The sequence below is a fragment of the Lithobates pipiens genome, unplaced genomic scaffold, assembly GCF_037356315.1.
Source record: "Lithobates pipiens isolate NorthernLeopardFrog02 unplaced genomic scaffold, aLitPip1_a1.2 Scaffold_19, whole genome shotgun sequence".
In the NCBI taxonomy this organism is placed as follows: domain Eukaryota; kingdom Metazoa; phylum Chordata; class Amphibia; order Anura; family Ranidae; genus Lithobates; species Lithobates pipiens.
In genome coordinates this window covers 219,620,829-219,646,005 of record NW_027507764.1, presented here as the reverse complement: position 1 = coordinate 219,646,005, position 25,177 = coordinate 219,620,829, and the positions used below count along the sequence as shown (strand labels likewise).

At 38.1% G+C, this 25,177-nt stretch overlaps 1 protein-coding gene across 6 annotated transcripts in view; it reads right to left on the bottom strand.

Annotated features, from left to right (window-relative positions):
- The window catches only part of PDE1C (phosphodiesterase 1C), a 1,119,495-nt gene that overhangs the window by 480,957 nt on the left and 613,361 nt on the right, over positions 1 to 25,177 (bottom strand). Inside the window, exon 2 of one of the 6 annotated variants that reach the window (XM_077491706.1) lies at positions 13,756 to 13,782. The exons of the other annotated variants lie outside the window; for them this stretch is intronic. Coding sequence (XP_077347832.1) covers positions 13,756 to 13,782 — 27 coding nt within the window. The remainder of the gene's footprint in view (positions 1 to 13,755; positions 13,783 to 25,177) is intronic. 6 annotated transcript variants of the gene reach the window in all.

The window sequence follows — 25,177 nt, the reverse complement described above, 5'->3', positions numbered from 1 at the left end:
TTCTTCCTTAAGCCGTGAAAAAAATGGGGTGGGTATGAGATCAGGGATGGGTAGAGAAGAATTGTAAAGAGACTGGGGGAATCCTGGTCTGTATATGGATAAAAAAGGAGGAGGATTTGTGCTGGTAAAGGGGAAGGGAGGACGAATAAATGGCTGTCAAGGGAACTGGAGAGGGATAATCAGAGATGGGCAAAGCTGGTAAGCTGGTAAGAAATAGCCATAGTATAAAAAAAGTAAATGGGCTGTCTGGCAGGGAGGGGAGTGATCTCAATTGCCTGTGGGTGGTTGTGCAGGGTGGGGGCTTCCTGCCATTTGTAAGGTTTGTAGATCCTGGGACACATACCTGTGGGAAGGTGAAGTGTCTGTAGAGGAAAAGACAGGGAATTTGGGGAGTGAGAGATAACAACCATCTGAGAGAAGCAGTGTGACAGGCAAAGATGAATGGATCATCATCTGTGTGAGGATGACAGGAAGCAGGACAGCCCGCATAGTGGCTGAGGCGAGGAGGAAGATGCCAGTGAGGGAGAGAGAGTATTGCAGACATCAGAGAGACAGATAACAGAACTGATCTGTACTGTAACAAAAGAGACAGCCAAAGTGAAGAGAACTGTTATGCACTGCCCGAAACTGCAGGGATGAAACTTCAAAGGCCCCCCATGCACCTAGGATCCCTGGGCAGTGCACGGTATGACATAGGTGGCTTTACAAGTAAATATCTCCTAAACTGTGCAGTTTTAGGAGATATTTACTGTACCTATAGATAATCTTTAATATAGACTTACCTAGAGGTAAAAATAATCCATGGCAGTTTACTCCCACTTTAAAGGTCTTTTGTATTACATGCATAATGTGATAAACTGTGATATAATGCGAGTATATAATATCAGCCAAAGCTATGCTGCTGTTTTTATTGTAATGCACTGTATTGTATTGTAAAATGTAAAGAATTCTTAACAATACTAAAAGTTGTTAACTATTGGTGATGTACCCCTCAGGAAAAGTCCCATGAGTATCAATATGTTTTTCTAGAACATGTATGGGGATGGTGGTACATCTCCTTCTGTACCAGATCACAACCATGTTTACTTTTAGACTTTAGGTTCAACGTAACCCCTGCCCTGTGTAAAGTCTTTGGTAAAGTAATGCATCTCAAGGCAGATATACAGCTGTAAAACACATTCAATCCTTATGCCTTCTTTCAAAATCACTACTCTATTTTACATAAACATTGCATACATATCTAAATCTAGATAGATCATTCTCTTGCAATTCTTGCACAACTGCACTCATATTGGGAGAGAGAAGGCTAGCTCTGAATTATGTATTGCTTAAAGCTGGTCATAGATATAGATTGATACAATTTCAAATGTAAACGCATAGGAAAAGTCTTGGGAACTTTTCCTATGAGTTTACATTCAAATCAATGAGTTTACATTCAAATCAATGTTTGTTTTCGACCACAGTGACTAGAGAATTCTAAGGAGCACAATGGAATTTTTTTTCCCCAATTGAACAAATTTCTAATAGTGTATGTGGTTTTTATTCAGTCCATTCATTCCAAAAATCAAATGTTAAAAAGCAACATTCAAATGTTCAGAGAATTTTAATATACATTTGATTTTTGGAATGAATGGACTGAATAAAAACCACATACACTATTAGAAATTTGTTCAATTGGGAAAAAAAAAGTTCCATTGTGCTCCTTAGAATTCTCTAGTTACTGTGGTCGAAAACAAACATCGATTCGAACCCATTAGTAATTATAAATTGATTATAAAAACAAACTAACTTTCTTACAGAATTCTTTTGTAACCACCTATTCCCAGATTCACGCAATGCTGCCTGTCAATAGTCTAAACATGTATACTGGAAGAGAGACCAATGTGTTGCTTCTCATTCCTTCTCCAATCACAGTCTGGGGGCAGAATGGTGACCAATCTTAACTATCTTAGAGAATTAGAGAAATATGAAGCCACGGACCTATTGGTGCTGTTGGGTGGATCCAAAGACTGGCTGAACCAAAATTGCAAATCCTTTGGCAGAAAATCCAATTAATGTAAATTATTTAAACTGTGCGTTTTGCTGTTCACCTGGAGTACAGCTGCTATTGGGGGCCTCTTTATGAAATTACTAGTTACCTGGCTAGTTTGGGTAAAGTGAGTGAGTCACAGACCCAACACAATCATAGAGCATGATAATCAATGGTTGTTATCTGTACCATTGTTCTAGATCAGTGACACAAACTCTATTGTGGCCAATGCTTTTTGGAACATGTTTTTAGAAAAATATATATAAAATCGGGAAAACTGAATAATAATATTTAAAATTGTAGATTTTTTTGTTGGTATCATGTTTATAGAACTTTAAATGTTTTGTAATAATATTAACTGCATGTTAATGTGGGTGTTAAATGTTTAATCATATTTAAAATATTAAAGACCCTGTAAAAATCTTCACTAAGGTTAAAACAGAAATAGAGATGACAGTCAATTGAAAATAATTAGAAGCTGTTGCATTTCATAATTGAGAGGCATAACTTAGCCCTTTTTTACTTTATCATTACACACAAATGACATCTCCAATTCATTACCATGACTTCTTTTAGATTATACTCTGTGATTTATAATGTAACGAGAAAACAAAATGACAAACCATAATTATGCCTAGTACATATGCAGTCAGATGATACCAACAAAACCATTACCGAGATAGAAAAACAACCGAGAGTTGCTTTAATATAATCCGTGTCTGGAAAAGGTTACAGTCTAAGATTAACCCCATTCTTGTTTAGTGCACTGCAATAAAAATCACAAGTAAATATTTCATCTCTGTTTAGACTGTGGTAGTATTATAGGCAGTGTGGGCAGTTCCTATATCTTAGAAAGTGTAGATACTGTATAGAGTTCAAGAAAACAGATAAGTGAATATGGCATGCTATTAACTTTTTGCACCACTATACAGCTCCTCAAAGACTGCCATAAGCAGCCATTGGAGAGAGACAACAAAATGATGCCTGACATGGACATTTACATACGTAAGCACTGGTGACATAAAACCCCACCCCTTCCTATTAAAATGAACCAGTCCCTAATGGCTATTATAATATTCTTGTAATGGGAATTTGATATTATAAATCTCTACTAGAATTGTTATAGTGTAGCTCTACCTTTTCAGGAATTTTTTATTTTTTTTATTGTTTATTTGTATTCTCTCCTTGTTATCGCATAAGTCTAGAAGGGTTTTCTATTTGTTTCCTGAGCTCAGTGCTGGCAACAGACAGTGAACTGTAATATATAAAAAAAGTATTGTCAGGGTTACATAAAAGCAGTTTTACTTGCTTGTAGCAGTCTTGACAGATTGTGAATTTTCAGCCATGAGCTCAAGCAAGAAAGGTCGGCCTCTGTGGACCTTGCAGTCTGACAGTGAACTTAGACAGGAAGAGAATACAACTAAACAAAGCATGAATAGCCATCCCTTAAGGGTAAAGCACGCATAGCAATCCCTTAAAGGTAAGGATATACTATTATGAAAAGAAGATTACATTGCCCATTTCTGGCTGATTCTCACAAAATCCTAAAAAAACACAGCTAGCAAGAGCATAAGTCCTCCCCGCAGCACAGAGAGACCAGATTCCAGGTGCTTGCCCATGAGCACGTCCCCCTGCATGCACTGAACATTTCAAGAACTGACAGGCCACACTGCAGAAATATCACCACAGTAAGAGATTTATTTCAAAATATGGCTAGCTTTCAACACATCTGCTGTAGATACCACTCTGTGTTATCGCGTTTCACCCTAAAGTGCTGGGGGGGGGGGAAACTTATTAAAACAAAGTGGTATCTATAGCATATGTTTTGACAACTAATAAGTCAGTTCCTGGATCTCACCAAGGTCAGACTTTTTCTCCAGCTTTGTTATGACACAAAAAATTGCACTGTCACTTCACACAACTAGAGAATGTGCATAAACTTGTTTTCCCGTCTACAATGTAGGGACTGAAAACGTAAACAGGGACCAGCGTTACCAAGACTTTGCAAAGGTTTGTACTTATTTCTGTATTGGCCTTAAAGTGGATCATTGTACATCAGTTGTCTCTTCCTAGAGGTCTTCCGAATTGAAATATTCAGACTTAAATTTATGAAACACATAGCAACATTTCAAAGGGGATGCCGCCTTGAGCACTATGCCAAATTTGGCCAACATTATTCATCGGGATTTTAATACCCTGCCCCCCCCCCTCCCCTAACAGAGAAAGGTGCAGAAAGCCGCATGCCTTTGGGGCTGATTTGCTAAAGGAAGAGGGACTTTTCATTAGCAAAGAGAACGTTCACTTTAAAATGGGAATTGTCACTTTGCAGAGTGAGTATGCACTAAACTTAATAGTTGTGTTTACTTCAATCAATCACCTGCCAGCAAAAATATATATATTTTTTTTTAATTTCTCCTGCACCTTATATACTAACATTTCGTTTAAAATGTAAACATTCACTATAGTAATCCCTCTATGACTAAGGTTAAAAAAAATCTTAAAAACATCTGAACACAGGTTTGCAACTTTGGCGTGTGTAGTGAAACTGTACTTATCACAGCTGTATCCAGGTGAATTATACCTTGTTTTTTTAGGTTTTTTTTGGGCTTTCATTTGATTGGAAATTTTAAAGGATATCTTCTGTTTTTTTTTTTTTTTTGTTTTATTATCAAAGAGAAATAAGAAATAGTAAAAAAAAAATGTGTATATATATATATATATATATATATATATATATTATAATTAATTAGCTGTATATACAGTAAAATTTAGCTGTATACTTCTTGCTATTACCATGACCCAAATTACATTCTACTGCCTCTGATTGCAGCAATACCACATATAAATTTATTGTTTTGTACCAGTAGGGCCCAGAAACATTTTTTTTTATCCTACCTAAAATACACGTACTCTGATCTTTGACTCTGACCATAACCTTTGGCACTAACCATGACTCTAATTCTAACACAGAACTAGATCAAACCCTGATCTAGCTGTTTATATTTTCTTTAATGTATTTTATTTAATTTTTTTCACACACACTGCTTTGTTTACATTTTTCTCCTCAGGCAAAGAGAAAAAGATACAGTGTACCATGTCTCGAACCAAGAGAAAAAAAAAGGGGCAGGCTGAACAGTGATTGATTATTGGCAATCAGCCAATCAGAGGCTATCACAGCGATCAAGTGATCAGGAACTGGGCTTCCCTATCATTATTACGTGACCCAGGGCTCTTGGTGAGAGCCTGGTCTGTGTGCTGGGAGTGCTCTGTGCAGCGCACTCTTAGCACCAACACGCATACACATATATGCAGTCCAACAGATAAAGACCTACTTTTGCGAGGCCACATATATGCCTATGATTGGCAGGAAGGGTTACATGAACTGCTTGTACTTCTATGATAAATCAACCCCCTGATCAAAATAGGTCCTCTGCACTCTTGCTATTAAAGAGGATGTGACAGATTTTGTTTTATTAAAGGAAGGGTGTAGCCCATCCAACAGATGAGTGTCATTTTGAGGGCAATGAAACCCCTAATAAACCTACATAGGATACATCAAATATACATATTGCCATTCAATCTGCCACTTTGCTATTAGTATTTGCAGAGAGCCCATTATATAGCTACATGTATTAACCACCACATTTTTTGGGGGGGGTTCTGACAAATTAGAGAATAAATTGGCAGTCGTTGCAATACTTTGTGGGAAAAAATACACTTTTTTGAATAATAAAAAAAAAGAAAACAGTAAAGTCAGCCCAATTTTTTTATAATGTGAAAGATAATGTTACGCTGAGTAAATTGATACCCAACATGTCATGCTTCAAAATTGTACCCACTCGTGAAATGGCAACAAACTTTGATACTTAAAAATCTCCATAGGCGATGTAAAAACTTCTAAAGGTTACCCGTTTTGAGTTACAGAGGAGGTATTTTGTGATAATTATTGCTCTCGCTCTAACAACCGCAGCAATACCTCACATGTGTGGTTTGAACACCGTTTACACATGCGGGGCGCGACTTACATGTGCATACGCTTCTGCGTGCAAGCACAGCGGGATGGTGCACTTTAACTTTTTTTAGATTATTTATTTAACTTTTTTTTTTTGTTTTTTACACCGTTCCCTTATAAAAAAATTGGATCATATTTATTCCTATTACCAGGAATGTAAACATCCCTTGTGATAGAAAAAAAAGCATGACAGGGCCTCTTTAATGTGAGATCTGGGGTCAAAAAGATCTCGGATCTCACATTTACACCCAAAAATTGCACTTCGGTGGTCCGGATTCCTTCCCCTCTTCTGGTGTCACATCTGGCTCCTTTCAGGGGGGCACAGATACCTGTCTAATACAGGTATTTGATCCCACTTCCTGTGAAAGATGACCGCAGTATCCGCAGCGATTTACTCCATGTCTTGCCCTCCCGTCAACTCCTGTTGTCTTCTGAGAGACACACCGGTCCTGGAAGACAGCTGGGACCATTCAGAACACGCAGCGCTACTCATGCATGCTCAGTAGGGAACTAGGCTGTTGAGCCACAAGGCTTAACTTCCTGATTTCCTTACTAGCAATGCCTGCACCCGGAGTGGAATGGACATATCAGCTTCAAGTGAGGACATTGTGGGCGCCCTGGACAGGTAAGTGTCCTTCTTTTAAAAGTAGCTGCAGAATTTGTAGCGGCTGATTTAAACTTTTTTTTTTCAATAATAAAAAAAATGTCCCTTTAAGGCCGTTGGGTGGAAGTGACGTTTAACGTTGCTTCCATCATCTAACGACATTGAGTGGGGGGCCATCATTGCCTCACTCGACTTAGTACCTCTGAGGGGAAAGGATCATATCATCTCCGCCACTACCGACGGCTCCGGTAAACGGCAGAGACAACTGGAAAGCAGTGGGAGTGGGGGGGCACCTCTCCCGCCACTGATAAAAGTGATTTTGCAGCGAAACTGCTGGGGAGACCACTTTTATCCTCAAGCGGACTGCCCGCCATTTCAGAAAATACTAGGGTTATGGCAGCTATCTATTAATCAACATCGATATATAACGACGACAGGTGGTCCGGAAGTGGTTAATAAAAATTCTACATTTGTAGTACACATGACTTTCAATGGGAGCATAAACATACCAGCAGAAAGATCCTGATTTCTCATTTAAGTTACAAGGTTTCATATTACATTTTCTGCTCTCAATATGTATTCATTCTTGCAACTACAAAATCGTTTCCTTTGTTAAGATGATATTGATTCAAAAATTGCTAGTTACATCAAAACCCTTCCAAAATTACACAGCAACAGCGTAGTTCGCCTGTGAGGGCATGGTGAAATATTGGTCAGTGCAAATTTAAATAACTTCTTATTCCAGTTTGTTTAAAAAACATAGATTTGCAGATTCAAGTGGTATATGGTTTGCAAAATTTGGAGCTGCCAATGAGAAATATAAAAAATTCTGCTCAATGAGGCAAAACATTACAAATGTGACAATATTTGTTTTTATTGATTGTGGGAAAAATACACACATTTATTGCAAATGACTACAACTAATCAAGTTATTTGCTTGAGAAAATACCATATTTCAGACCAATGGAAAGTAAAAAGGTAAGTGATAAATGTATTGAATAAACCAGCGGTTCTCAAACGGGGGAGCACAGGACATGTCTGGTTGTAGACAGCTGAGCTTACACCTTTGTCACAAGTGAGCACCCAGCCATACATGACACCTAAACCCATACACACCTTAAATTCCACCACCTAAGTGTGTCAACACTGCACCAGCACCCAACCTCCCCCAGCTGCCACTTATATATATATCACTGAGAAAAACAAAAAGTAAATATAACCCAACAACTTCACTTTGTCAAATCAATATCACCTTGTGGCGCTTAATCAGTACAAACCCCCCCTATATACACTTACAAAAGTATATACTTATCAATATAGTGAATGAAAGGGGCTACCAAGCCCTTATTCTACTTATTTAAAAATATGTATAAAAAACAACCCTGAATCACCCGATGAATATATGTGAATAAAAGTTGAATATCAATCCAAACACATATATATATATATATGTATTTAAACACAGATATATACTTCCTTTGAAATGCTAGTGAACAGCACAACAAATACAATTATCATTAAACCATAAAGTGCGAATGTGTAGACCACATCTTAATAGGTGTTTTAAAACAAAAGAAGTCCTAAAAAAGTGTCCAAAAAAAAGGGCAGGTAAGTGTCCAAAAAAAGAGGACTAATATTAGTGTATAAAAGACCAGAAAGTCCTTCTCCTGTGTAGTTTCTTATCAGTGTCCACAAAATGATGAAACCTTCACCACACCAGCAGTGACAGTGATCCCCCCTTTAGATGGAGCACTCACCAACTATAGCGCCTGGCACTCTCGCACCAGGCTCAACAGGCGTTTTGAATCACTTTAATGAGGACCGTAGATGTTCAGCATACAGCAATCAGCAAATATGTTTCCTCTTTTCAGACTCCAGTAAGGTTATCTCCCAAAGCCCCTCAAAGAGAAAAATAGAGGCCTCCCATAGTGCAACACTATAAAAAATCTTTAATAGCACACTTTTAAAAGCCACTCAATAATGCACTCGCATGTGTAAAACTTGGAAAAAGCACTTCAAAATCACTGCAATCCTTCACAACAGCATGCTTCACTCTAAGGCACTGGTGGTCACAGTGGATACTGGTCAAAATTAACAGTGTCAATAGTGCCTCTCACCCCTCCTTCTGCTGTATGGTACCCCACAGCGAAGTTCTCAGTTCAAGTCCAGTGACACTCTCTCTCCAGTTCTATTCCTCGTGTTACAAACACACACACTTCCGCCTTGCTTGTAGTGTTGAATCGATCAAAGATAGTTGCCAGATAGCCACGCCTCCGACATGTTTCGTCATAGGACTTATTCATGGGATTGGCTATCTGGCTCCCAGTACCGCCTTTTATTATAATGGCAACCATCCCATAATAGGCATGCCTCACAGTCACGCCCACTATTTAACACTCACCCTGTATCACCTGCCCCCTCTGATTAGATTTCTCATAGCCTCCCACATCTCCACAGGACCCTCCCCTCTAATCCATAGATCTAGTATGAGGGCACTGCGTTCGAGTGGTTACGAGCAGACAGCTGTTTACAATGCCGTTCGTAAACCTCCAACACTCCCCACAGTACCACCGCGCACGCGCCAGCCCCTCACCTCACTCACCAGGGAATGCAACACACATCCGGGCTCCTCCTCCCTGCTAACCACATACTGTCAACGTAAATCTACCAAGACCGACAGGGAGGCGGCAGCCTCAATTCCCCGATCGACTACCAGTAGCACAGTACAAAACTGTAGTCGAATCTCACCCCCTCCCCCCTAAAGACAGTTACACACAAGACATAACCTGTCCCTGCCAGCAATGTCTCTAAGAGCATAGAGTAGAACTAAACTAAAAGGCACTAGGGGTCACAACACACCATATACATTCAAATGGACCACATTTTCATATCCCCATTATAGTAAATGCCATATCTGTGTGTCACCATTGCCTTAAAGTTTACAAAGAAATTGCTCTACTACATATGTAATCCTAACAGTGCATATCACATCATATATAAAAAAATATACATCACATCATTATCCCGTGATCAGAAATAAAATAAAATCAAATTATTTATAAAAACTAAAATAAAATGAAATAAAAAACATTTATATACGCAAATGGCAGCATAGTTGTACGCCCAAATGCGACCCCACTAGTGCGGTATATATAAACAATCGCATCGATATAATCGCTCTATACATTTATATCCAAATGTGCGTAACATGCCATCATTCACCTATCTACATGACATCAATTACAATTATTATTGTTAATAGGATGTCACTATTGGTCATTTCTGAACGGAACTGTTGAACAAAAAAAATAAAAAATTAAATTAATTAGATACTCGTGTCCCCCACTATACAGTTGTATCCCCAATTACTCACTCCGGCCAATGCATCATTCTTCTAAAGCCAGGAGATTTAAATACCAACAACTGTATAGTCGGAGGACCCTCCAGATGTCGCATACAGGTATTCCCATACTTCCAATATAAATGGTAGGATGTTAAGAGTTGCTAATAAAGCAATTCACATCCAATTCGATGTTCATTCCCCTCGGTGCCAGGCTTTTCATCAAAAAGATCCATTTAGTTTCTCTCTGAGATAGTTCCCTCACCCGGTTAGAGCCCTTCCACGAGGGGTGTACACAATCTATACCGCAGAATTGTAAAAGACTAGGGTCTTGTTGATGACACTCTTTAAAATGTAAGGATACACTATGATCCTGATATCCCTTCCGAATATTGGCTAAATGTTCGGAGATCCGTATCCTCAATAGCCTTTTAGTCTGGCCCACATAAAGCAACCTGCATGGGCACCATAATAGATATACCACATGTGACATATTGCATGTCATAAATTCATTTATGTGGAAAGTTTCTCCCACTCCATTGGTTACCATAGTGGCCCCCCTACTAAGGTTTCTCACGGTTTTACAGCAAATACATCTTCTGCATGAGAAGAATCCCTTCAATTCACTAGATATAGTTTGTCTAATCGAGGGGTAAATAATTTTTTTAACAATCTTATCCCCCTATATTCGGGGCCTTTCTATAAATAAACTTGGGACGATCCGGTAGGCATGGTCCCAAATGCTTATCTCTCCCTAAAATGTGCCAGTGTTTTGCAAAAATCTGTTCAATCTCCCTATACTGGTGATGGTAACCCGATAAGAATTTAAACTGATGTTGTATCTCCTCCCCCCCTTTGTTGCGTCCCGGAAGGCAGACTTCCCTAGGTATGTTAGCGATCTCTTTAATAGTAGTGTCCAGAGCGGTCACATTGTACCCCTTCTGCAGGAACCTCTTTCTTAGTACCTCGGACTGGATCATATAATCCTCATCAGTAGTACAATTGCGGCGAACCCTCAAGAACTGCCCTTTCGGAATGTTCTTAATCCAAGAGGGATGATGCCCACTTCTTGTAGACAAGAAACTGTTCCGGTCCGTGGTCTTAAAAAATACTGTGGTCTTCATTTGGCTCCCCTTCCTTTCTATGGTGAGGTCTAAAAAGTTTACACTCTTAGGGCTGATGTTAAAATCCAATCTGATATTATTAGAGTTAGAATTCAATCTTTCAATGAATTCCCTGGCTGATGGTTCAGTGCCAACCCAGACAAAAAACAGATCGTCTATAAATCTACGATAGAATATTAACTGTTGGGGTTTGTTCAGGAAGACAGACCTATCCTCCCACTCAGCCATAAATAGGTTGGCAAGGCTCGGAGCATACTTTGCCCCCACTGCCACACCAACACACTGGGAATAAAAAGGTACCCCCATACCAAAAGTAGTTGTGGGTCATGCAGAACTCCAAGGCATGACCCACAAATACCTTCCGAGCATGGGAGACATCCTCCCTCCTACTCATCGCCCAATTCAGGGCTAGTAGGGCATCTTGATGTTGGATAATAGTGTAGAAAACTTGATACACCCGCTGTCACTAAGTAAACTTCCGCCATCGGGGGAACAGATATTTCACCCAATGATTTCAAAAGATCAGTGGTATCCCTCAGGTACGCTAGTGTATTTTTTACACTAGGCTGGAGGAGCTTATCCAAGTATTCCCCCAGCCTAGCCGTCACTGACCCAATCCCATTCACGATTGGCCTTGGAGGAGGGACCTCCAGGTCCTTGTGGATTTTAGGTAGGGTGTGTATCACTGGTATTCGGCACACACTGGGAGCTAGATATTTCGCTTCTTTACTACTCAACACCCCCTTCCCATAGCCCCATTGAATTAGGGCCTCCAACTGGTTTTGGTATTGGTTCGTAGGATCTGCATCCAACTTCTTATATGTATTGGTATCACCCAATAGCTCCCTTAATTGCTTATCATAAAAGGACCTGTCCAAGATGACAACCCCACCTCCCTTATCGGCCGGTCGTATAATAATGTCTTTATTCTTTTCTAGGGATTTAATTCCATCTGTAAAATGCCTCGCATTCACCCCTTTTTTTAGGGGTAATTCTTCCAGATCATTCAATACCAGATTTTTGAATACCTCTACAAAGTGGTTGCTCGCGATCTGAGGATTGAATAAGGACAGGTTTTTTAAACCACTATCACTCTGAGTAGGCCCTCTTAACCATTGGGTGCATTTTACTGGGATGCATTAGAAAATGTTTCTTAATGTTCAAAGTACGTGTATACCTGTGGATATCCATGTATACTTTGAATTTATTCATAACTTTTCTCGGGGCACATTTAAGACCCGTATTCAAGATATGCAATTCATTCAACTTTTATTCACATATATTCATCGGGTGATTCAGGGTGGTTTTTTATACATATTTGTAAATAAGTAGAATAAGGGCTTGGTAGCCCCTTTCATTCACTATATTGATAAGTATATACTTTTGTAAGTGTATATAGGGGGGTTTTGTACTGATTAAGCGCCACAAGGTGATATTGATTTGACAAAGTGAAGTTGTTGGGTTATATTTACTTTTTGTTTTTCTCATACATGACACCTATCTAGTGTATGAGTGCACGCAAAGGCAAGACCTTGAAAATTATGTTCAGGGAGAGATAGGTAGATGTAGGCATCATGAAGGAAGAACAGTTGTCAAGTAAGAGATTGTAATATTACATGTTTTTTTTCCAGTGGAGGGAGAAGAAAGGAGTAGTAGATCATTTCATTGGGGTAAGGACAGGTCACAGAGGTGAGGAGGAATACCAAGATGTGGACACATAGGTGAGGAGGCGTCCCAGATGGTATCGCAGACGTGATTCATGATATTGGATGGGATCTAATAATTTCAGTTTAATAAAACAACATTTGGTACATTTTGTTCTTAATGTAAAAAAAGTTTGAGAACCACTGGAGCAAACCAATAAAGTTCTTATGCAAGCTTTCAACAATACTAGTTTTTAAAATAAATACATACTGTAGATCAATAGGTCAGTAAAAAGGATCATCCATACTCTTCTATATTCTACTGCTGGTTTAGATATTTTGCCATTACTACAGGATGGCTTTTTATTGGGGTTTTATTCCTTTTCCCTATTACCTTTCTAGCAATATTTGTTAATGGCATTTGATGCAAATTAGAAGGATATGTATAAATACACAGAACACAAAAATGGTTTACATTACAGCAATTTGATATTCATGTGAAATTCATGACTCTTTAGAGGGAATTGTTTTAATAACAAATGATGTAATACACTGTATATTAAACAGACATATAGTTCTTCTGGTGTTGTTAGATACTATTCTTGTATCCTTAAAGTAGCAACTGAAAAAAATTGCAACAAAACTTGAAGAAAATGCAAAATTCTTACATGTTTTGATATATTATTTGATGGGACAGATATTTTGACTAAATTCTTTCAGAAATGGCAAGTGGAACAGCAATACAAAAAAAAAAAAAAAAAAACTTGGAGAAACCTAAACATTTTAGCCTAAGGGGCATATTATTTATAAAGTAGTAAATCTTCCCTGAACATTGTGAGTGATTCAATCAATAGGTTAGAAAGACTTGACCTTCAGTAAATATTTGGTGAATGTCACATTCACCGCTTTATAAAGGTTCCCATGTCTTAAAAGCACATTATGTAAATTCATAACATATACCAAAGGTGATGAATCCGGATATCCTTTACAAAGTATTTCCTACCTTTGTGATGTTTTCTTGTATTTTCTCCTGGAAGAAAAAGTTAAAACATGAATCCTAAGATAACATCTTCTAAAAAAGATGCCATCACTCATACACATGTAAAGTGATTGTTGTAATGAAGGTGGGTGGTGGACAGACTGCGGGGAAAGCTGCTGAATTCACAGCTACAGGGGTGACCAGGAAAATTATTTGATGAATTGCATATGATATGAGACCGTGAAGCTGCACAGTTGTGTCTTTCCAACACTAGAGGGATCTAATGTTCTAAATAGTATTCATTAATAGTAAACTTGATTTAAAGTCTTGTTTAAAGCAAGCATCTTTAAAAACTGTAGACACATACTATGTATTTCCAGAACTGTTTCTGGTATTTTACAAAGTGGTATTGGTCACTGAAACAAAAAATTATGTATACTGAGTTTTCTGTTGTTTTACCCAATTTTAATGAATGGCCAATTACAAGGATATTTTGTAAAAGCATATTGGCTAAACAACAAGAGGGTCATAAATGACCCACAATTAATTGTGTGTTTTCTAAGTCATGCTTCAACTGTGTATGGTTTTTTAACTTACTTCCCAAAAATAGCTTAACTAAAACCAGCCCTGTGACAAGGTTTCAGTAACTAATGCCAAGCAGAGGCTGCAACAGCATAAAAAATTCTGTAATATTATGTATTTATAAGCTCCTGGTTACCCACCGCTAAATGTAAGGGATAATTTGGTAATGTTATAATCCAGAGCAATCACCATGATTTCTCCAGAGAACCAAAATCTTTATTGCCTTATGTTTAATACCGCTTAAAGTCTTTCACAATTTTTAGCAGTTTTCAACACAAAAACATAACTTTAATATTTTGCAGTTTACCAATAAATCTGGCAGCATCAGTTTTCTTTTTTTTTTTTACTTTCTACCTGTATTTTAACCTAGGTGATCCAAGAAGTAAAACACTTTCTGACGTTGGGTATTGAGGAGCAGCAGAGACACCTTCGGACAGCAGCATTATCAATCTGGGGGAGGTTAGTGTTAAATACACTACCAGATTTAGATGAACTTGATCAACAAATTAAAGCCAGCTAACACTTTTTAAGCAAATCCAACTTCAATGAAATATAATCTATCAGTTTAGAGTGAAATAATATGAATTCGTATGCAAACAAAGGACATGTGTTAACGTATATAAAAAAAAATACTAACTCAAAATGCCACAATATACAGGCATACTCCACTTTTAAGTACACAATGGGATTTAATAAAGCTGGAAAGTGCAAAATCAGGCTCACTTCTGCATAGAAACCAATGAGCTTCCAGGTTTTTTTTTTTTCCCAAAGCTTAATTGAATAAGCTGGGGTTAGAAGCTCATTGGTTTCTATGCAGAAGTGAGACTGATTTTGCACTTTACAGCTTTAGTAAATAAACCCCACTTTGTACTGTAAAGTGCATATAAACATGAATAAAATATAATATGTACAAAAGACCAATTCACATTTTAGTTGATATACTCCAAAGGTGCTCAATATCCAAAAACAATCTTCAGTGATAATAATTCAAGATAAATTATTGTGTACACCCAGTGTAATCCAACACCAATTACACTAGCTGCTCACCTCAATCATGTATATACAAGGACCTTGCCCTTTAACCATGTGGCAATAGCTCTTCAGACCTCAGCAGATGTGCTCAGGAACTTAATCACCGCCAAGGATCACCACACTCTCCAGAAAGCAACTACCAGTACATTCAGTGAAATGGTGCTCAAAAAGAATAAAAAATTTTCATTGCGCCATATTTAAAACACCATACATTTAATAAAACCTTATGATACCGTAATCTTACAATTAAGATTACCTGTCTAAAAAAGCACCGTGAGGGGAGAGTGCAATTACTGTAGAGACCTTGTGGAGTGGAGAGGTTACAACAATAGCACCAGATATAAGAGGGGATGTAGAGGAGGGAAGAGAAAGAAAAAGTAAAAGAGACCGATAGGGCAGGGGATTTACAATATTAGTGGAGCAGAATTGAAACAGACAGATATGAAGGTACTTGATAAGGAACTTAAGTTCGCCCCTATCAAAAATGTAAACAAATTTGGCACATACATAGGAATACATGGATTTGTAAGAAAATTAAATACTAAAAAAATGATGAGGATGAATCGCCATATGGCAAGTACCTCAAGAGAAATGGATACTAGAGAAATAAAGCACAGTGTCATAAAAACAAATCTCAAGTTAATGACAATAAATATGTGAAAGTTTAAAAAAAAAATTATTACGGATGATTTGGAGAAGTTAGAAGTAAAAAAAAAAATGGGGACCCTACGTTTATTACTAAAGGTATTAAGGAGTATTAAGGAGCTTGAAGAGAAGAAGAAGGTGATAATGTGTCCAACTGATAAAGGTGGAGAAATTGTGGTGATGTCAAAAGAATATTACAAACAAGAGATGGAGAAAATATTGGATATATTGGGATATATACATGATTGAGGTGAACGGCTAGTGTAATTGGTGGTGGATTACACTGGATGCACATAATAATTTACCTTGAACCATTATCACTGAACGCCTTTGGAGCATATTAACTAAACTGTGAATTGGTCTTTTGTACATACAGGTATTATATTTTATTCACGTTTATATATGCAGTTTACATTGTGGTATTTTGAGTTAGAATTTTTTGTTAATACATGTTAACGCATTTCATTTGTTTGCACATGAATTCCAGGGGTGGACTGACAACTCATGGGGCCCCCGGGCAACAGGCAATCCAAGATTATGGGGCCACACAGTATACACACACACACACACACACACACACACACACACACACACACACACACACACACACACACACACACACACACTATACACAGACATGTTTCTATTGGCGAAGAAGGTACTGGAGGGGTGGGGCAGCTATAATCTCAGGATTTTTAGACCAAACGGATGACGGTAAGGGACATTTCAGAGACAGATGTAAAAAAAAAAAAAAAACACAGGTTTTTACATACTGTCCCTGGTTTTACTGAGGCTGGCAACCCTGATGGGGCCCCCTTGTGGCTCGGGGCCCTCGGGCAGTGCCCGAGTGGCCCAATGGTCAGTCCGCCCCTGATGAATTCATATAATCTCACTCTAAACCTTTGTGTTTTATTGCATCGAGGTTGGATTTGCATATGTCAATAGTGCATTTCTTTTGATTATATTGAGATTTTGCTGCACTTTTCCAAGAAATAATATTACCATTGAACATATGTCAATGATGGCTGCAATATTTTTTTTGTTTCTTCGTGTTAATCATTTGCACTATCGCTGGGTAGCACAGAGACAAAAATATTTTTTTTTGCCTAGAGCAACAGTTTTTTTCCCTGTTGGGATAAAGGTTTAAAAATTTTTTTAAAAGCTGTCCATTGTTAGTACCCCTGTCAGTGTAAAATGGTTTGTCTCAACTCTCTAAATACTACATTTGCTGAACAGCTTTGTCTGTTAAAGGAATTTGGCCCAATCAGTAGGTGAAAAAAAAAGGAAAAGAGAAAAATAATACAGCCATGAATGTGGTTGCACTATGCTGCACTATAATGCATTTTAGTTCTTGGGTGCATTTTTCCAGTGCACATAACTATGTAAATGCAAGTAAATAAGTGATTGCACAATCAAGCACTCATGTAGCTTGGTCCCAGGGATAGAGTGATGTATTATGAAGAAGTAAAGGTAACCATGATCACATGATCATAATTATTTTCACACCGGTGAGTGGGAGAACATTCTTTGAGCTGCATGTCTGACTTTCGACACGTGACCATTTGCTATGTGTTGTTGTCCTTGTACACACTAGCAATGCTTTATTTAAAAAAAAATTATTTTTATCCCTGTGACTGACTGCTAAAGCCTGATAAAAGGTGAACTTTTGTACTTCTCCACATAATTCTTTCATTGTTTTGTCAAAGAAGCTTGGTATATTTCCTTTATATTGCCATTGGCTGTGGTGCTACGTGCTGACTGTTTATCATAACTCAGTATAAATAGTTAGACCTGCAGAAAGAGGTAATTGACCCAAATGTTCACTATGCACGTTATTTTCAAGGCTATATGTGCAACATGCAATAGTCCTCATTTATGCAGTAATGGTCTCAAACCATCCGTGTATACCCACAACAGCCATTAGGGACTGTAGCTTTGTGGTTAGAGTGAAAAAGGGTGCTGAATAGGGTGGTGGTCTAAACATAAGGCTGTCATGAGGAAACCCTTGAAGGTAAAACATCTGTCATGTTTTATAAACTGGTCAAGCCGTGACAGTGTTACTAATTGTACTGGTACCAGCTATTTTAGCATGGGAGACACCTGCGGGAAGCATACAATGCTCTAAATCTAACTGTAATGGAAGAGCAAGAATAATATATTTTTATAGTTTTATCATGCATTTTTTAATCAATTGTTAATATCCTAACACTAAATGAAGACAATCTGGATTTGGTGTTGGGCAAAACTAGGCATGGTAAAGACACTAGAGAATCTTTCCATTTTTCTTTTGAAAGAGAAGTTCAAGATTAAAAAATAACAAACACTTATACTCACCTAGCAGCACCAATCCCAGGTGCAGCTGTTCCCTGCTGCTCTGCCCCTCCAATGCTTACTGACGCGCCAGATTTTGGAGGGGAGGGAGCAGCTGTCTCCCAGCGGCTTGCTGAGAGGCTGAGTGGTTCAGTCTCCCAGCGGCTTTAGAAGCTGAGCCAGTTGCCAGTCCAGGCATCTTGATGGATCCTGTCTGTAAGCCCTTGTACACACAGTCGGACATTCCGACAACAAAATCCGTCTGATTTTTTCAGACGGATTTTGTCCAAAACTGGAGTTGCATACACATGGTTGGACAAAGTTGCTGGAAAATATGATCGTACGGAACGTGATGACGTTCGGTCGTTGCAACGGGACTACGTTCAGGCTAGTAGCCAATAGCTTTGGCCTCGTAATTTTATCTAAGCATGCCTGGGACTTTATCCGATTGTTTGTAGAGAATTCCGATCAGACAAAGTCCTATCTGATCATGTTGTTGGAAAATTTTATATCCAGCTCTCAAACTTTGTTGGTCAGACATTCCGACGGAAAAAGTCAGATGGAGCCCACACACGGTTGGATTATCCGACAACACGGTCCGATCGGACATTTTCCGTCGGAATTTCCGACCGTGTGTACAAGGGCTAAGAACAGAATCAATCCACTGCTTGGACTATTTGATGTCGGCTGAAAATGAGTCACATGAGTGCAGAACTAAAAGCACTCCTGTGATCCATAGGAGAAGTAGAGCCAAAAGAGCTTTGGCCCTACTTCTCCTTTAATGTTATTGTAGTCATATTGTCATGCGCCTTTGTTGTGAGTCTCAGGTGGTCAAAATGTTGTTGGCCCGGCTGTTCTGTTTTACTTTGCTTCATCTTATCAACTCCTGCAGCACATTGAGCCTGAGTCTCCACATCTCCACTGTACACCATAACCTGATGGGCAGATAATCTTTGGATTTGTAAGATGCCCCCACACAGTTGTTAATAGAGATGGTGGGCCTTTCCCTCAGTCCTCTTCCATGTCTGTCAAATTTAAATTTCAATAAACATTTTACAATACTTTTCATTTCTGCCTCACACTTCCTCACAGCACAAGCCTATGCATGTGTGTCATGTGGGGCAGTTAGCAGGGGAGAAGAAGCTTCAATAAATGATGTCAGTTGCAACTGCCCCACAAGTAGACATAGCTGATCAGCAGGCACTTAGACTGGCAAAGGACTGTAGCCATGTACAGTATGTACACAGGCAGACTCAGAAGATTTTTGAGAACAGTGAAAAATTGGGCAAATACACAGCTACATTAGTGTAACAGTGTGAATTCTGGTAGGCAACTGTGGAATGTTTATTTCCACTGAGCTATTGTATTCTGACAGGGGGACAGCCGATTGGCTGAGAGCGCTGATCAGAAGTCAATCAGCAGACCTTTTTCAGTCATTCTGGCTGCCGTACACATGGGTGGAATGTCAGCCTGTTTCTATTGAACCAGCCAATGGTGCCCGATATTGGGCCTGTGTGTACAACCATTTAGGTGTGAACCAGGCCTGTGTTTTTTTGGTGTTGCAGAAATGTCCCATAGTCCATTTAACATGCTTTCCTATGGGACACATTCACATCTATACTTTTATCAGCTGCTGCATTATTGGAAAGGGTCAGGGACTTTTTTCAAGTGTAAAACTGCTTTTCTGGTTCAATAGACTTCAAAGGAGAAGCTGCAGAAAAGCACGTAGTGCATCTTTTATGTGTTTTTGATGCATTTTGACATATTTTGCAGTTTGTATCCTTTAAACTGCCTAAAACAAATTGCCCCCCCTCAAAAAAAAAAAACGCATAAAAATGCAAAGTGCATTAAAAAACATGTCAAAATAAGCATGCAAAAAAGCATCAAAAGCAAACTGCATATGTGTAAACCAGGCTTAATTGATGCTTTGCAGCCACAAGAATACGTAATCAATTTCCAGAAGTGATATCTATATGCTCCCGAAGAGGTTTTCAGCTTGCTCTGCCCCTTATTTGACAGTGCAGTGTGGAGCAAGCAGAAGATGTCACTTGACCGGAGTAAACAGCAGTATCAGTATTCTCCACATGTGCAATCTACTGTTGCCAATACGGGATTATTTATAAGAAATGCTGGAAATGCGTTTCATAACACTTTTAAACAGTGGTATTCCCTGGGACTTATTACCGGTTTGGGTTATCGGTGTAGGTTACCTGCATGGCTTCATACCTACAAGTGGAGAAGTACCCTAAGCCAGTATATCACTTCAGGGACAAATATGGATTTGGTGTCTTCATGGGATGATTGATGCAGACAGTTCCATTGAGCAAAATTTAGAAGGTACTCAAAAGGAAAGTATGTCATTATGTCTTGCTGCTTATAGTGTGGGGATGCTTCATACTCCCTCAAGAGTAGGTAGAAGAAAAACTAGTGGCTGCAATCAAGTGTTAATTCTGCAGCAACAATTTTATATAAGGCCTACAGTATATAACTCTTTGTTTTACAATTCATAATGCCAACTTGTTTAAAAAGTTGGGCTACTTTTGTAAACAACATTTTTGTGGGCATACCATTTTACATCACAGTCTATATCTATTATGCTAGTCATTACCGGTTATGGAGAAGCACAGATTGTCTAAAACAATTCTTACCTCTGACTTTTTCATAATTTAGTGGCTATGATGATTGGGTCATTGGTCCAGCAATGCCCCATGTGGTAGAATTGAAAAGAACTCATAATGTAATCATCAAAGGGATATTGGCTGCTAATGGCAGTATATGCACAGTTTGAGCGATGTTGCAACAGTAACCCAGGTTACATCTCTTTGTATTTTCATCATGTTCTCCCACCTAATGATTATATGTGCACAATCACTGAAGGAAATCATTATATATAAGGAGAGGAAGTTCTATTAAGACAATTGGTGAATGTATAAAATGCATTGCATGCCCAACACAAAGTGAAAATATTTTGTATAAACAAGCTAGAAAATTATTTTAGACACTGTTAAGCGAACATAGAACTGACATCTTGAGAACACACAATGCAGGCAACAACTTAACAACAATTGTAAAGAAAAAAAAAATGTGTCTGCATCAGGCAGTCAGTATGCTGCTAATTAACATAAAAGTGCCATTGTAGAAGCAGTAATTGTTATTTTTAATTGTCTGCTCAGCCTTTATTGTAATAATTAAAAGGTACGGGAAGAGAAAATGGGTGATGAAATCCAAGTCAGGCTGGCCATATATTACAAAGCCTGAGAAAGATTCTTCCCCCTTTCCCTTCTTGGGAGTAGTCCATGTTTCTTTTAATTACTACAGGGACACCAGGGGATGTAACGGTTGTGCTGCAAAATACAGACCTTCAACAACTATTAATGCTAAGGTACATGGTTATAAATGAGAAGCATAATGACTGCCTTTTGTATGGTCTCTTAGTTAGTAAGTATAGTTATTCTTTACATACATAAGGTGAATTGGACAAAATATAAATGGAAAGCACAACAATTTCCAACACGTGAAAGTCCATTTTAAATTATACTATATTAAATAAGCAATGCATTTTTTTTTTTAGAAAGTGTCCATAGCTATTGACTAAATGAGTACTCCATCTGCGCTGTATTCAAGATTCAAAATGAAGGGCATGCTCATGTGATTGTAATAATAAACTTAAGACTGAACTGACAATGCACAAATAAACTTACACAGGAAATATGCATTCCTGTACTGCCAAAATATAGATAACAATTAAGGGTTTAGGTTACCCCAAATGTTTGTGTTTGGTAGATTATGGAGAAGTAAACCACCTAGTATCCTAAGTCTATCTAATAGTGAAATATTTCTGCTTGAGTTCCCATTCTTGCTTGCACACAGAAGAAGTAGCATCAAAATATCTCCATGATGGAAAGAAAGAGAGCCAGGATCTTTGCTTCTGCAAACACCAAGAGATATGAAACAACTGTCAACTCAACACATAACAGAATTATCACTTTGGGGTAATTTCACACTAAAAAGTCCCCTCACCTGGGAACCCTTATACCTAGAACTGGGAATATATGACGAACCTCCCTACTTCCAGACAAGACTACTTTTACAGAAAATAATCAATTTGTAGCAAATCTACCAGAAATACAATCTGGCAGTGAAATTGATTCAATTTTGGAATTGATAAAAAATACAGTTTTTAAAACAACTATTCAATATCATCACAAGGTAAAATTAGGGTAATTTTACTGTATTTGCAAAACATGTTTTAAATTTTAAAAAAGTTCTACCTTCCAGAAAGAGTTTTTCCATACTAACCCTATTTGCATTGAGATAAAGTTATACCATACCTGTTCAATATCATGGACCCATGCATCTGATGCATTCAATCTCTTAACAAATATTACTGTTCTCTCTTTACATATAACATGCAGCAATAATTAAATGTCCAATAATTTATTTGAATGCTCTAATATGACCATCTCCTACTATAGTCTATTTGATCTTTTAATAATGTTTCAGCTCCCGTCCCAGCCTAGCTATTTTTAAAATAAAAAGATCACTGTTTAAGTTGAGTAATTTATATGGACAGACTTGCATTAAGTGTTTCCTTGTAGACAAGAAATAAGTTGAATAATCTTTTCCGTCTAAGAAAGGTCACCTTGGGAAGTATGTAGTCCTAGGCTAAATTTAGTAGCATTAAATTAAATCACATTTAAAATGTTCACCCTAGCCTGCAGCACACCAGTTTAATTTAGGAGCATCCAGAAATCCTTGGGACATCAATGCCTAACCTGATGGTTACATCCATGAAAGCTATTTAGGTCAACTCTCCTGTCCGCAAACGGTGTGTATAAAACTAGAACAAAGTCTGCATTTGTAAACTGTGCAATCACATACAGGGATTCAACTATGTATTACAATGTTTTGACATGAATGCGAGTTAATTCAATTCTAATTTTCAATGTTTTAAGAATATGTTTTGAAAGCAGACACCCTGGAGGATAAAATAGTGATACTTCCAAATTTTATATTTGAGCAACAGTTTATTTTCCACTGAAATTCTGTGCAAAATATAAAAGATAAGGCGTCAAGTAAATATATACTCAATATGTCAAGCTTAAAAAATGTGTGCAGCCGCAAAATGCCAAAGAACTTTGATACCCTAAATTTTCCATAGTCGATACTTTAAAAGCCACAATAGGTCATCACTTTTATATAGGCAACACAAAGCGTTTTGGCGCTGCATCACAAAACATATGTAGAGCATGCAAATTGGGAACTGTTATCTCCCAGATGGTAGGCATGTGGCACTAAATCACAACTACAAAGTGCCTACCCCTGCCCTTGATCATATACGCGTCTTGGATCGAGGTAGAGATTGGAACAAAATATTGCTTCAACACGAGCAGAGATGGATCTTCAGATTACAAGCTACTACTTTCCCAGGCCTAAATGAGTCCATCTCGTACGCTCCTTTCCTAAAAGGTTTCACATCAGGAAAAAATAGCTCCTTTTTGGGGTATACACAAATAGCTAATATACTGCAAATATTACACATTACTAGGAAAAAAAAAATACAGAATACTGAATAAGCCTATAGCTTGCATTAAAATAAAATAAAAATCCTAATAGGTGTCCGTAATGCACCTAATGCAGGTTTATATGTGAATACTGCATTGTTCCTCATATAGGATTATATGTATATTTGCAGATGTATTATAAATAATAAAATGGATCTATGTTGTATTTCTATAATAATAACTTTTATGTCTTATGTTATAGGTCTTGGATGATCTATGGCCCTCCTTGTGTTCCCCCTCATGGTAGGGGAATGTGGATTTTTTCTGATTCTCTCCATAGATATCCTATCACATTGCATCCAGAACCATTTCTAGGCACTTGAGGGAGCACTCCCATACCAGCAGCATCCCTTGATCCCCTTGGACGTGGTAAATGGCAGAACGCACATGTGCGACCTAGTGCCCTGCGTGCGCGCGATGACGTTATGAGATTACAGCAAAGGTGACGGTGGTGGTCAAGGCCTAGGCCTTCCAGGATGCCAAGGAAGCCCCGCAGTGGCCATTTACATGACCATGACATCCCAATGAAGGGAATCGGCGGCACCTGTGTTTGTTCAATCAGCTCTCCTAGAGTATAGGAGATTACTATTTAAGCACTATGCTCCTTGTGAATCATGAGATGGTTCAATGGATGCCACTAATACAGATGGTCAACATCTTTTGATGTTGTGATGTGAGTACAAATTTCAGCAATGCCAGACCAAACTTTTCCATTTTTCTTTATCTGTTTGATGGCTAAACAAAATTATAATTATCACAATACATTGCATTGGAAGAGCATGTGATATGATTCCTTCGCTCTGGTTGTTCATTTTTAGAGCTCATCACACCAACTACATTCAGGAGCTATGTATCAGCCTATATTCAACTGATAGTCTACATCAGTCATTTTATTCATCAAGGTAACGCTACAGTGTTAGTTTGTTTTCTGTGACGGTCACATTTCTTACTTTTGCTAACATTCCTGCTTTTTCAGCAGGCAATTACCTGTGCTTGAGATTTTGCCACGGTATCAGTTTGTTAACACTTTATGTCACTATATATCTATTGCCCATTGCTCATTTAGCAATGGGATTTATATTTTCACTAATTATGACACATATTACAACCCTTTATATTTGCAATCTGGATATTTATTGCTCTTATGCAATGTAATCTTACACTTCATTCATCACGAAATGAGTAAACACTTTTGCACTTTAAATATTCATTGCCTATGAGCAATGCAGTTGTTATTATGTAGCATTTAATATATTTTATCTTTTAATACATTTTAGTATGGACTAGCCTTCTACACAGTACCCTCATGCCAT